The 14741-nt window shown below is 36.9% G+C and overlaps 1 protein-coding gene and 1 non-coding gene across 2 annotated transcripts in view; both read left to right on the plus strand.

Annotated features, from left to right (window-relative positions):
* LOC138308865 (small ribosomal subunit protein eS8-like) overlaps positions 1 to 14741 on the plus strand; it is a 35873-nt gene that overhangs the window by 12458 nt on the left and 8674 nt on the right. Inside the window, exons 3-5 of the mRNA XM_069249895.1 lie at positions 3557 to 3656; positions 4361 to 4536; positions 6799 to 6934. Of these exons, the coding sequence (XP_069105996.1) occupies positions 3557 to 3656; positions 4361 to 4536; positions 6799 to 6934 (412 nt within the window). The remainder of the gene's footprint in view (positions 1 to 3556; positions 3657 to 4360; positions 4537 to 6798; positions 6935 to 14741) is intronic.
* On the plus strand, positions 4816 to 4905 carry LOC138309878 (small nucleolar SNORD12/SNORD106). The gene has a single exon (XR_011206345.1). It is a non-coding gene; the product is annotated as a small nucleolar SNORD12/SNORD106 (small nucleolar RNA).

Consider the following 14741-nt stretch of genomic DNA (forward strand, 5'->3'; position numbering starts at 1 on the left):
ATTTTAATGTAAGATGGACTTTATGCATATTGAGAACATGATTGACACAGAAACTGACACAACACGGCCGACATGTACAGTACGCCGTCTGTTCATATTTTATCTGATTGAATAACTTGCAGACAAATTTAAGAAGCAGCAATGTTGTTTAAAATAAATCAAACAAAGAGATATATATCTAACTGTTTTTAATTGTGTTTTATTTTCCTTTGGCAAAATCTACGTTACACTTTGTTTGTCTTTATTTTCTATCAAATAATACATTTGGGGAAAATATGCAAATATAGTATACCCCTTACACCCGGTCCACCCCAACTGCGAATGATAAATATTATGAAGTTCCTTACCGTCAATCGATTGATTTGTAACACAGCGAGAAATTCTGTACCGTGTAGCGATAAACGCTAACACTCTACCGACACAACGTGGCTATTTTTAGACTCGAGTACTGTCGCCAAATCCACAGGTAAATCGCGGGGCGCTCTGGCTACATCAGCTATACCAAACACAATCGTAAATGTTACAAATACCGTAAAATTTTGTGTTACTTACACACCAGTGTACTTTGCACATGTATTTTTTCTTATGGCTTTAAATACTGAAAAAAATCTACTATCGGTATATTTTGCGCATTCAAATTTTGGGGAAAACGATGTCCGGGGAACCACAAATTCAGTGTTATAAAGGTGGTAATTTCGTTGCAAAACATTCACAATAAATGCTTGACAACTTGCACAAAAAGTGTTGTATTTAGAAGAAATAACATAATATAATTGCACTGTGCTTGTTTTCTTTTATTGGCCACCGTAACTGAAACAGTGAAATATATCTTGCAGAATATGTCAAAAACATTGGCAGTCCGCCGTATTCGATCCGTACACATGTCAATGTCTGGAGATATTACACATGAATAGTTATCAGAACTATTTGAAAATATTATAATTTAGTTACTTTAATATTGCCACAATAAGTTTTAAGTGTGTTTGAGATCATTAACAAACTTTAAAGAGCATTCCGATAGCATTTACGTTGGCTTGCAATAATCACATCGTGAGTGAACTTACTATCTGTACGGCACCAGATCCAAGCTGATGGCTAATTATATATAACAGTACGGTTAAAATGCCACTAACCTTCTAGCTTGTCAGTTTTGCTGTTATAATATTACAAACCACTTATTGAAAATCCTAAATATAGGACAGTTTAGGACTCGTCTTATAAATCCCACGTGTGTTTTGACTTTTTGCACACGGCCTGCAGCCGGGACATGTTATGGCGGTTCCCTACGTAATAAGCATAGCTAGATCTATAAGGAGTTTCATATGCAGTTTTACTAGAAATATGAAGATTTGTTAAAATATCTAAAATAAAGAAATACTAGTCAAGTGAATTTTTATGCAATTTGAAGAATATTTGTTTTGTTTTTAAGTAGATACAGACGCATTGTTGATGATATATAGATCGGTTAAGCTAACTAGCCATTCAGTTTCGTTAAGCTGGATGAGAGGCCCGAGCGTAGCATCCAGTACCAGTTTACCTGTGGATTTGGCGACAGTACTGGAGTCTATAAATAACTACACTCATTCAATACATCGATACAAGTCAGCGGTAGAGCGGTAGGGGTTTATATACACGCATCGTTCGCAGTTGGGGTGGACCGGGTGTAAATATGGCACAGTACCCCCATTTTGCAAGCTATGGGGGTAAAAAAAAAACCATTTGAAAAAATGACTGAGAACACTGATGTTCTTATGGTGTTAATAGAAACCAATGCTTGTGATGATGAAAAATCTTTCCCCAACTTATCGACATATGACGATGTCAAAGCTGTATAAATTGCCAGATTTTCTGATGCAAGTATGATTTAATATCTGTATGAAACTCCAAAATGTATGCAACTGTATGGAATTATGTGGCCAATATTCATGTTCATAAACGTCAAAATATATATATAATTTATGGTTTTGAGATAATAATTATCTATATAAGATGACAGACCAAAGTCCCACCTGATTGTGCGACGTCAAAAATGGTTTTGAAATATGATATGATACACAATCACTGCAAAGTTGATCATATAAACAGTTCTTGACTAGAGATCTCTTGATATTAATCAACTGTACATTATTTTGCTACATTTATACAGATGATGCAGATGATAATAATTTCCTGATCTCTCTTTGGAATCCATGATGAACAATTGTACTATATTGATAAAAAAATGATTCATTAATATTTCAATTTCTCTGAAGATTCCAATAGAAATTACAATTGTAGTTAATCCAGTTAGTTTCAATGGTTCATTGCAATTGATATTGCCGATATTTCATAGTTTTAAATTTTAAAAAAATGTCTCCAAAAAACTTAATTTTTAGTGATTAAAATTGATATAAAATTTTTGCTCATATTTTATGCGAGTCTTCCGACATACTTGAATGGCCTGTTGGAAATAGGATTTTGAATATTTCAGTCTGCATTAATTAAATTTTGAATCATTAACAATTTAAGGATATAAGTAAATTACTTAAAAAGCCTTAGCTTGGAATCAATGATGATCAACCTAACACCATCTTTCGGCTGAAATAATGCTGATGGACAACTTGTTTTTACCTGACGATTCCAGAAACATATTATTATTAGAGGTGTAACAATTCACCGTTGCATCGATGTATTGTGTGCAATTAATGAGTATCGCGATACCTAAAAATAAAAATTGAATACTGGATTATCTGCCTTGATCAACTTCAGCTGAAGGTTTGTTAGTAACAAAACGGCGGAATTCCACAAGGAGAAAAACCCTTTCTTATTTCAAGTTTCTGTCTACTAAATCTAGTAATGGAACATGAGAAATGAATAAAAGTCGCATCTTTTGTAAGGAGTGTAAGCAAAAGCTAAAATATTCCGATTATACAACAAACCTAACAACACATTTACGACGACACCACAACATTCAAAGTGTCTCAAAATATCGCAATACGTATCGTATCGTCACTTACCTCGCGATACACAGCACTAATTATTATGTTTGAAAATTAAATTAGTGAAATAAAAAGTTCATGGCAAGTTTATTAAATTCTAGAATAAATCATTTGTAATTTGTAATAAACTTGTAATCTAGCATCCATAAAATAAAAGTTTGTAAATAGCTGAGTGATCATGAGATCGACATGTATTTTTCATTTCTCTCTATCACTATTTGATATGTTATTTGACTAATGATCACAGAAAGATAAAAAGAATGGTAATTTTAGTTCTCTGGAATCAATGATGATCAACCTAACACCATCTTTCGGCTGAAATAATGCTGATGGACAACTTGTTTTTACCTGACGATTCCAGATAATTCTCTATCACTTTATTCTGAGGCATTGAAATAAAATAAAAAATACAAGCTTGAAAAATTCACCAAAGATAATATAAAAGATTAGACTCTGCTTTCTTTTCTGTACTGCAAATGATAAAAATATGTTATGTAGTAAACCTGTATTTGTAAATATTTGGTAGACTTTACACAACGATTCCAAGATTATAAATTATTGCTTGTTTTGGACTACAGCTTGGTGCCCAGAGAATCCGTACTGTGAGAACCATGGGTGGAAACAAGAAGTTCCGTGCTCTACGGTTAGACAAAGGAAACTTCTCATGGGGATCTGAGGGTAAGTACAGATGGACGTCTTGTGCCACTTGGAAAAGAACATTAAACTGTATTCAAGTTATGTAACTAAGTGTAACTTATTTACCCTTGAAGACACGATGGATCTCTTCCATTTCAAAGGTAGGAACACTCCATTATGAATTTTCAGGGGTGAATGAGTATAGTTTTCCTAGTTTTGTTTTCAATTTACATATAAAGCCCTAGTTGACTGTTTGTGAGTTTGTTGAGGAAAAATGACTTCAAATTTTAGAAGGATTAAACTGCTTGTGATGATGAAAAATCTTTCCCCAACTTATCGACATATGACGATGTCAAAGCTGTATAATTGCCAGATTTTCTGATGCAAGCAAACAAAATTTGAGAATGAGTTTGATTATGAATGATTAGTCGGGTGTTTTAACTCTTTCACTCTTTAAGACACATTTGAACTCTTCTAAAAATAAAGCTAGAGCAGAATTTCAGGGGCGAATGAGTTAGGAATCGCATGATTGAATAAGTATGCGGGTTCTGAGATCCCAAAATAATGTGGGTAAAGTATGATTTAATTACCAACCATTCTGGTGATATGATGTCACAAAAATAGCATCAAAATATGACGTCACAATTACCAAGACCAAGCCAATATCGTTTTGGGATCTCGAAACCCTCCCTATTGTAATGTATTACCACAAGTGTATTTACGAAAACTTCTATCGGTTTTGACAGCTATCACCAGACAGACACGTATCATCGATGTCGTCTACAACGCCAGTAACAACGAGCTGGTGAGAACCAAGACTCTTGTCAAAAGCTGTATTGTCCAAATTGATGCTACCCCGTTCAGACAGTGGTACGAGGCTCATTATGCCCTTCCCCTGGGCAGGAAGAAGGTTGCCAAACTGGTGAGCCTTTCGTGATATTTGAAACGTAATCGATACCTACCTAAAAGGGAGTTAAACTCTTAAATATGCAAAGACAGAATGTCATGAACTGATATCTTTTTTTTTTTTTTTTTTTTTTAAATGTACTAGGAAATGAATTGCTGTCTTTTAACAATTGATTCATTGCAATTACATCATTTCACTATAATTGCACAAGTTTACTTTAATGTAATTCTTGATAGATGTGCAGTCAATCAGACCAATATTTATGGCTTAAATGAAGGTAGCCAAGTAAAACAGGTGCTTGTGATGATGAAAAATCTTTCCCCAACTTATCGACATATGACGATGTCAAAGCTGTATAATTGCCAGATTTTCTGATGCAAGCACATTCAAACTTTGCTAAAATTTATATTTCAAATAAGAAACAAATAAATTATTTGTTCACTGAAAATAGTTAGTTAACGTAGACCGTCCTTTCTGTGACGTCATACATTTGTAACCTGGCTATCCGGATCCCGGCAAACGTATTTTATTTCTCCGTATCCATCTATTATAACTTGCTTCTGACATTGGCATTTGAGCAAATATTTCGTCTGAAACCTTTCCGACTGTTTACTTGAAGTGTATCAATGTAAAGGTGTGGCAATTGGTAAATATAGTATAACTTTGAAGATTCATGCATGAAGTAAAATCGAAGAATCATTATAGCCACTAAACTATCAGATGGAATACACATGGATTAACGGAGACCCAAAATGAAAAACTTCAAGTCAGTAGTAACAAATGAATGACCGCTATCGTTATAATTGTATACCTATCTTTTTGCAGAATAGAAATAAATTTACACCGTATATGGATGTCGAAGGAAGTTAGTGGTGTTTTGAATGGAAACATTCGAGTTTTTGCGCTTCAATAGGCACTTTTCGTAAGATACCGCTATACTAACTTTCGTCTGGAAACGGAAAAACAAAATACGGAAATAAAATTGCTGGAAAATATTTTCATTTTATTTTTCGCTTTTTGTCCGTCTTCCGTCCGTCCATCCGTTAACAATTCTTGTTATTGCTATTTCTCAGAAAGTACTGAAGGGATCTGTCTCAAATTTCATATGTATGTTCCCTAGGGACCTTGTTGTGCATATTGCGTTTTGGGACCGATCGGTCAACAAGATGGCTGCCAGGCAGCCATCTTGGATTTTGATACTCAAAGTTTGTTATCGCTATTTCTCAGAAAGTGCTGAAGGGATCTGTCTCAAATTTCATATGTAGGTTCCCTTAGGGCCCTTGTTGTGCATATTGCATTTTGGGACCAATCGGTCAACAAGATGGCCGCCAGGCAGCCATCTTGGTTTTCGATATTTTAAGTTTGTTATCGCTATTTCTCCGAAAGTGCTGAAGAGATCTGTCTTAAATTTTATTTGTAGGTTCCCCTAGGGCCCTTGTAGTGCATATAGCATTTTGGGACCAATTGGTCAACAAGATTGCCGCCAGGCCGCCATCTTTTATTTTGATATTTTAAATTTGTTATCGCTAATTCTCAGAAAGTGCTGAAGAGATCTGTCTTAAATTTTATTTGTAGGTTCCCCTAGGGCCCTAGTAGTGCATATAGCATTTTGGGACCAATTGGTCAACAAGATGGCCGTCATCTTGGATTTTGATATTCAAAGTTTGTTATCGCTATTTCTCAGAAAGTACTAAAGGGATCTGTCTCAAATTTCATATGTAGGTTCCCCTAGGGCCTTAGTGGTGCATATTGCATTTTGTAACTGATAGGTCAACAAGGTGGCTGCACGGCCGCCAGCTTGGATTTCATTGTTGAAGTTTGTTACCACTATTTCTTAGAAAGTACTATAGCGATCTGTCTCAAATTTTATGTAATCGTGTTTGAAAAAAATTGAAAAGCAGGGAAAAGATCCCTCTTTCCATTGTCAGACATAGATCATTCTTTGGTGGGCGCCAAGATCCCTCTGGGATCTATTGTATTGTGTGCTCTTGTCAGTATTTCCCATCTGCCACAAAACAAAAGTAGCGATCGAAAGCACCGACCGCCATTTTGTTTACGCATGGTAAACAAACAGGCTAGCATGAAATGCCAAAATTCCGTGAAACAGACATATTTAACCACTGTTTAATACTTCTGGTGCATACATTTCTTCATAATTATGTAATTTCAATAACACTTGACTTCAAAACGTAAGTTGGTTATAGTAAGTTTCAGAAAAATACGAAACTACATTAAGTTGAGAATTAATAACCTAATCGGTACTCTTTCTAATTACAGTCTGAGCAAGAAGAATCCATATTAAACAAGCTACAGACTGCTTCAAGAAAGCTTGTCAAGAAATACAAAGAAAGACAAAAGATCAGCAAAGTAGATACCGCCTTGGAAGAGGAGTTTTCATCGGGCCGTGTTCTAGGTGAGAAAATGGAGGAATCTGCAGTATTGTGACAAAATGTTTAAAGTCTACATCATGTGGGTGGGGGAGGTTGTTTAATGTTTGGCTTAATGTCTGCATCAGTTGAAAATTTGATTAAAACTATAAGAACTAAAATCAAGTTGAATTGTGCACTTGGTGATGAAGACAATTTCACATGTATTAGCTTTTGATGCCTAATGAAATTTACGTCTTGCAATTCTGAAAGTGTACCTTGGTTTCTGGTAAATGGAATTGATTCTGACCCACGAGGTAATAAAAAGAGAGCAAAGAGTAGATGGAATTGCTTCAATGATAGAATAAGATTTAATCATATATTATCAACATTCTATTTTGAAGGGGGTTGGGGAGAGCATTGGAGCCATTGGAATAATGTTAGGTTTAGTGCAAGTCCTCTGTTATTGTAGACATTACAGCGCCGTTACAACAAGCGTACGTGCAACAGCCAGTCTAGTAGTTGGTTCCGTTGATTGGTAGCTAGTCAATTTGCCAACGACATTCAATAAGCTGTGTAAGCGCGGCTCTCATTGGCTGTCCCTTCAATGTAGGGGCGGAGCTAAACAGTCGGAAATGTCTTTCGTCAAATACCGAGATCAGAAACATGTACTGTACCAGTAGGCAGTATATATATACATAAAATGATCGGCATACGCTTCATAATGTAAAAAGATTACCGTATTTTCCGGAGTATAAGCCGCAACTTTTTCCCTTGAAAATCGGTAGTGTGGCATATACACCAGTGCGGCTTATCCGTGGACGAAAACCAAAATCTGACGATGTTTTTGCATTATTATGTCGTGATTCACATGTGAAAATCGTTAGTTTTACTCGTCAGTTTTGTTGAGTTATACATCTCCAAAATCACTGTAAAAGTGTTTAAAAGATAAAATATGCAATGAAAATATATTAAAGATGAAAATAATTACGAATCAGATGCATGTTCATTCGTAAAATTGTTTAATTCACGGAAAATCGGCCGACTGAAGCGTGGTTGTTTCCAGTCACAACTCAATGGCGGTTTAGTAAAGTTATACATGGAAAAAATCACTGTTTTTAAACTATATAATATGTGATGAATATATAATAAAGATAAAAATAACAACGTACCAGAAACATGTTCAATCGTAAAATTGTTTAATTCACGGAAAATCGGCCGACTGAAGCGTGGTTGTTTACAGTCACAACAAAATGGCGGACTGATTTCACTATCGATTTGCTGCAGGATTGTTATCAAGAAAATAATAACAAAAATCATCAAATACCAAACAATAAGTTAAATATATTATTTAAATATTATGTGTGTGCAAAAAATGTCCGCAGACAGCAAGAAAACGATCTTCTGAATGACTGCTAACTTGCACACGTGTTACACTCGGTCAACATGTGTATTTCTTGGTATCCTGTCGCTGTGATTTCAATGAAATAATCAGTAATCAAGTTTATTCGCTTTATTCAAATCGCCTTTCGTCCGTGGTCCGTCGTCCGTCCGTCCTTCCGTCCGTCCGTCCGTTAACAATTCTTGTTACCGCTATTTCTCAGAAAGTACTGAAGGGATCTTTCTCAAATTTCATATGTAGGTTCCCCTAGGACCCTAGTTGTGCATATTGCATTTTGCGACCGATCGGTCAACAAGATGGCCGACAGGCGGCCATCTTGGATTTTGATAGTTAAAGTTTGTTACCGCTATTTCTCAAAAAGTGCTGAAGGGATCTTTCTCAAATTTCATATGTAGGTTCCCCTAGGACCCTAGTTGTGCATATTGCATTTCGGGACCAATCGGTCAACAAGATGGCCGACAGGCGGCCATCTTGGATTTTGATAGTTAAAGTTTGTTACCGCTATTTCTCAAAAAGTGCTGAAGGGATCTTTCTCAAATTTCATATGTAGGTTCCCCTAGGACCCTAGTTGTGCATATTGCATTTCGGGACCGATCAGTCAACAAGATGGCCGACTGGCGGCCATCTTGGATTTTGATAGTTAAAGTTTGTTACAGCTATTTCTCAAAAAGAACTGAAGGGATCTTTCTCAAATTTCATATGTAGGTTCACCTAGGACTCTAGTTGTGCATATTGCATTTTGGGACCGATCGGTGAACAAGATGGCCGACAGGCGGCCATCTTGGATTTTGATAGTTTAAGTTTGTTACCGCTATTTCTCAAAAAGTACTGAAGGAGATCTTTCTCAAATTTCATATATAGGTTCCCTAGGGCCCTAGTTGTGTATGTTGCATTTTGGGACCGATCGGTGAACAAAATGGCCGACAGGCGGCCATCTTGGATTTTGATAGTTTAAGTTTGTTACCGCTATTTCTCAAAAAGTACTGAAGGGATCTTTCTCAAATTTCATATGTAGGTTCCCCTAGAACCCTAGTTGTGCATATTGCATTTAAGGACTGCTCCATAATGCTTTTTGGGACTGATCGGTAAAAAAGATGGCCAACCGGCCGCCATCTTAGATTTCATTGTTGAAGTTTGTTACCACTTTTTCTTAGAAAGTACTATAGCGATCTGTCTCAAATTTTATATGTAGTGTGTTTGAAAAAGTTTGAAAAGCAGGGAAAAGATCCTCTTTCCATTGTCAGACATAAATCATTCTTTGGTGGGCGCCAAGATCCCTCTGGTTTACATGTTATATAGAACATTATAGCAATGTTATAAGCATCAAGCAGTCTATAAAACATCATTTTATCGATCTATGCAGCGGCAAACACCACGAGGTCATAATCCGGAAGTTTACAAAAATAAGGCTTCGGTGAATTGCATCATGGGATACCTAGTTTAAAACGGTGGAAGAACACTCTAAACAAAGTCCATTGATACAGTAACTCTTTTCACAAAGATATATTTAACACATAAAATATATCCAAAAGGATATATAATCCACTCCTATGCATAACGTTACCGAAGAAAGTATTTTACCGGCGTACTCAAATATGAGCGAGAGTAAGCATCAACTCAAACTTGCACACGTGTTTCACTAAAATCATATGCATACTGAAGAAAGTATTTTAACCGGCATGCTGAAATGATAGAGAGAGAGAGAGAGAGTAAGCGTGAATTCGTACGGCCGCCATGTTTGTTTACACACAAGTAGGCTTACGTAATGGCAGAATAAACAACGAACAGAAACATGACCAAGTCCATTTTGCTAAAGATGTTTACACCATAGTGAGTTTTATTTGTTATATATTTACAGTACAAGTTTACAGACAGTTTTCGTGATTCTAAACGATCGATAAGCATTACCGTATACTTCAATAGAGATCGATCGTATGTTTCTGATTGTATACAAAGATGATTACGTTGGTGCATGAGCCTACCTTTTGGATGCGGCTTATCTAACTGTGCGTCTTATACGTGTACAAAACCTGAAAAAATCGTAAAAAAGGCCTCTGCGGCTTATACACAGGTGCGGTTTATTGTCTGGAAAATACGGTACACAAATACATTTTAATTACCTCATGTATAAGACTTCGAATCAGCGCTAATCAGTGAAGTACTTATGGAAAGAGCTACTGTTGTAGCGGAAAAGTCAGTCAGAAATTGTGCGAAAAAGAAATCACCTGCTTCTGACTAATTATAACTTTACCACAAGGTGTGGGAAACCAAATCGGGTACAATGTACGACCGACCATCTCATCTTGTCAAAATACGAGATAAATTCTGATAAAATACGGCTTTGGCACATACCTGGATGTTAGTAGGGGATGCTATTCCAGCTGTAGGCGTAGATTTTTTTAACTCTGTCACCAGTATTTAATCAGATAGATGCTTTGAATCTAGTGTTGACAATTTCTCGGCTAAAATCAAGACATTTTGTAAACTATCGCCGCGCATGCGCCAACCTCCGAGAACATTACCTGTGAGGTAGATATGAATCAAATTTTAATTATTAGGCAATGCATTCAAACTTGACGTCTACAACTAGAATAACATCCCCTACTAACAGCCAGGTATATATCGAAACCATGTTTGATCGGAATATATTCTGATAAGACATACTGTAATCTTTGTCAGCCGTACCTGATTTGAAGACATACTGTAATCTTTTGTCAGCCGTACCTGATTGGTTTTCCACACCAAATAGACCTTGCAGCGGAAAGTCAGAAGGTACAACAGTAGCTAGATTGTGACATTACATATAACATTACAATGGATACAATAGATCTAAACCCAACACATTAACAAACACGATGAAAAATTTGATCTATTGGGAGGTTTGTAAATACATATATGCACTACAGTATGAATACTTCCTCAAGTCGAGAGAAATGGCCAGTCATGTATTAACAAAACATCTTAAAACCATTGGCTTAATAAGTGAAACAAAACAATAACGAATTTTTGATACAGTGATTGAAAGTATACATTGTAAAAAATTAAATAGTACACAACTTAATCAAACACATTGTACAACAGAGTCAGGTATGAACATCAAAGTTCAGCTGGCTCCGCCTACTTCTCAATGTTGTCGGCGATCTTGTCAGTCAGGTGGCAATCAGTCAGGCTGCCGATGCTTTAGCTAATCAGTGCTAACATGTCATCTAAAATCTAATCTGCTGAATCAGTTACCAGCCTACTAGATCAGCTACCAGCCAACGTGTCTATCAAGTGAATGAATGTAAACAGGAACACTTATTGTAACGGTGCTGTAAGATTCTTATGGAGCATTATTTTATAAATCTTGCACAAGTGTTTACTCAAGCCTCCTAAATAGTTACATATTTACAACAAGCATTTTCTCACTCTGGAGAGACTGGCCTGAATGGGATTAATTCACTTACTACATGATACTCTAAAATGTTTGTGCAGTACTAGTCTTCAGTGATGATGGAACGTAACTCTTGGCAATCGGAAATGACATTAGAGCAGGATATAATCTTTTGACGTTGTTCCATCACCAATAGAAACATGTATCAGATGTCAATTGGTACAAATCGCTGTTTGTATGAAAGATGGCAATAGTAAACATATTGTTTGCTATCTTGGTGAAATATAGGTTTGTGCACTTGGTGATGAAGACAATTTCACATGTATTAGCTTTTGATGCACAATGAAATTTACGTCTTGCAATTCTGAAAGTGCACCGACAGACATTTGTAATTTGGATTTGTGTCTTTTCCACAGTTTACATTTAAACATTGCGAGGTCTAACGTCTACACTTATAATTCATCCACCCCTGAAATTTCCTAATGAACTGTTCCAGCCTTTGATATAGAAGAGTTCAAATGTTACATCAGGGGTTCTATGATGGTATGTCTACCCTATGGTAAAATGTTACATCAGGGGTTCCATGATGGTCTGTCTACCCTATGGTAAAATGTTACATCAGGGGTTCCATGATGGTCTGTCTACCCTATGGTAAAATGTTACATCAGGGGTTCCATGATGGTCCGTCTACCCTATGGTAAAATGTTTCATCAGGGGTTCCATGATGGTCTGTCTACCCTATGATAAAATGTTACATCAGGGGTTCCATGATGGTCTGTCTACCCTATGGTAAAATGTTTCATCAGGGGTTCCATGATGGTCTGTACCCTATGGTGAGATCCATTGTTCAGATTGGAAGTTTAATGTCCCATAATCTGTTAGCCAAAGTCTTTTCAGTGTTTGGCCTTTTATTACTGGGATTTGACTTGTTTCTCTATCTAATGTCTAGCCCAAAGACTAGATTTGTCTGTTCTCCAAGAGTGCGGAAAGAAATAAGAAATTCCATATAAAGCACTTGATGATGATGACCATTTACATGTATTAGCTGTTGATATAGAATTATGAAATGTCTTTCAAATCTGAGAGTGCTTTATTAAATGGAATAAGATATATATATATATTAATGCCACCATGTACAGACAGAGTGGTACTTGGAGATAGAGACTGAGGGACTCGTACTTTTTAATAGGCAGTGTCCCGATTTCAATCTGTTTTTGACGATGTTCGCAACTCTTTTAAAAGACTACATTGGATCTCACATTAAAAATGACGACCATGACAGGTGATTTGACTGTCGCTACACTCTTGATAACTTGGTCACAGTTTTGGTTATGTTATCTCGACGGTGCCAGCAGGTGGCGCTGTTACGTCATACACACATGTGTAAGCCTACACAGGTATATCATTATAGCTGCAGCGACAACGATTACATGTGTTTTAACGAAATGTACCGTACATTACAAGACTCGTAAGCAATATTACTGAAGTAGTTTACATATTTTAAGATTACGTTCAGTATGTACAGTAATTACCGTAGTCAAATCGGACATCAGTGTGGATTATCATGGAGAAATCGAAGACTGAAATGTAACCCAAAAATACTAAACATATTAATTAGGAAACCAGACTACACGAACAGAAGCTAAAGGTACTTTACTTTGACCATTTTTGTGAGTTGACTTTCCATGATTTTTTAAACAAATAAAACATTATTTAATCTCAAAACGATGCCAAAAATATTTGGAATGGTAGGACTGTTTGTTTCCGTGAAAACCATGCTCTTTTAATCTACAGGAGTTGGTCTACATACTGTATTGTTAAAGTACGACAGTCTGTATTGTTTGCAACACATTGTGCTTCCATATATACTATACTTCCGAGATGAAACACTGTAACATTAAATATAACTAGATCATGCTGCAGACAACTTAAGGTGATCTCCGGCTGTAATAAAAATTAACCGAACCAACAATATTCAGATGACAATGCACAGTCAATGTCAGTGCTTACGTGTTGCCGATTTAGATATACTTTTTAGGTCATCTGACCCGAAGGGTCAGGATGACCTATAGTCATCATGTTTCGTCCGTCGTCGTCCGCCGTGCGCCGTCCGCCGTCCGCCGTGCGTTAACTTTTCACATTTTGAACTTCTTCTCAAGTTTGACTAGTGGGATTGAGCTGAAACTTACCTGAAATGATCCTGAGATGGTCCCGACAAAGTGTTGTTATTTTTCGGGTCGATCCGAAATCCAAGATGGCCGCCACAGCCGCCATCTTGAAAACACATTTTAAACTTCTTCTCAAGTTCTACCGGTGCGATTTGGCTGAAACTTGCATGAAATGATCCTGACATGGTCCCGACAAAGTGTTGTTATTTTTCGGGTCGATCCGAAATCCAAGATGGCCGCCACAGCCGCCATCTTGAAAACACATTTTAAACTTCTTCTCAAGTTCTACCAGTGCGATTTGGCTGAAACTTGCATGAAATGATCCTGACATGGTCCCGACAAAGTGTTGTTATTTTTCGGGTCAATCCGAAATCCAAGATGGCCGCCACAGGCACCATCTTGAAAACACATTTTGAACTTCTTCTCAAGTTCTACCGGTGCGATTTGGCTGAAACTTGCATGAAATGATCCTGACATGGTCCCGACAAAGTGTTGTTATTTTTCGGGTCGATCCGAAATCCAAGATGGCCGCCACAGCCGCCATCTTGAAAACACATTTTAAACTTCTTCTCAAGTTCTACCGGTGCGATTTGGCTGAAACTTGCATGAAATGATCCTGACATGGTCCCGACAAAGTGTTGTTATTTTTCGGGTCGATCCGAAATCCAAGATGGCCGCCACAGGTGCCATCTTGAAAACACATTTTGAACTTTCTCAAGTTCTACCAGTGCGATTTGGCTGAAACTTGCATGAAATGATCCTGACATGGTCCCGACAAAGTGTTGTTATTTTTCGGGTCGATCCGAAATCCAAGATGGCCGCCACAGCCGCCATCTTGAAAACACATTTTAAACTTCTTCTCAAGTTCTACCGGTGCGATTTGGCTGAAACTTGCATGAAATGATCCTGAC

Source organism: Argopecten irradians, chromosome 15, assembly GCF_041381155.1.
Source record: "Argopecten irradians isolate NY chromosome 15, Ai_NY, whole genome shotgun sequence".
Classification (NCBI taxonomy): Eukaryota; Metazoa; Mollusca; class Bivalvia; order Pectinida; family Pectinidae; genus Argopecten; species Argopecten irradians.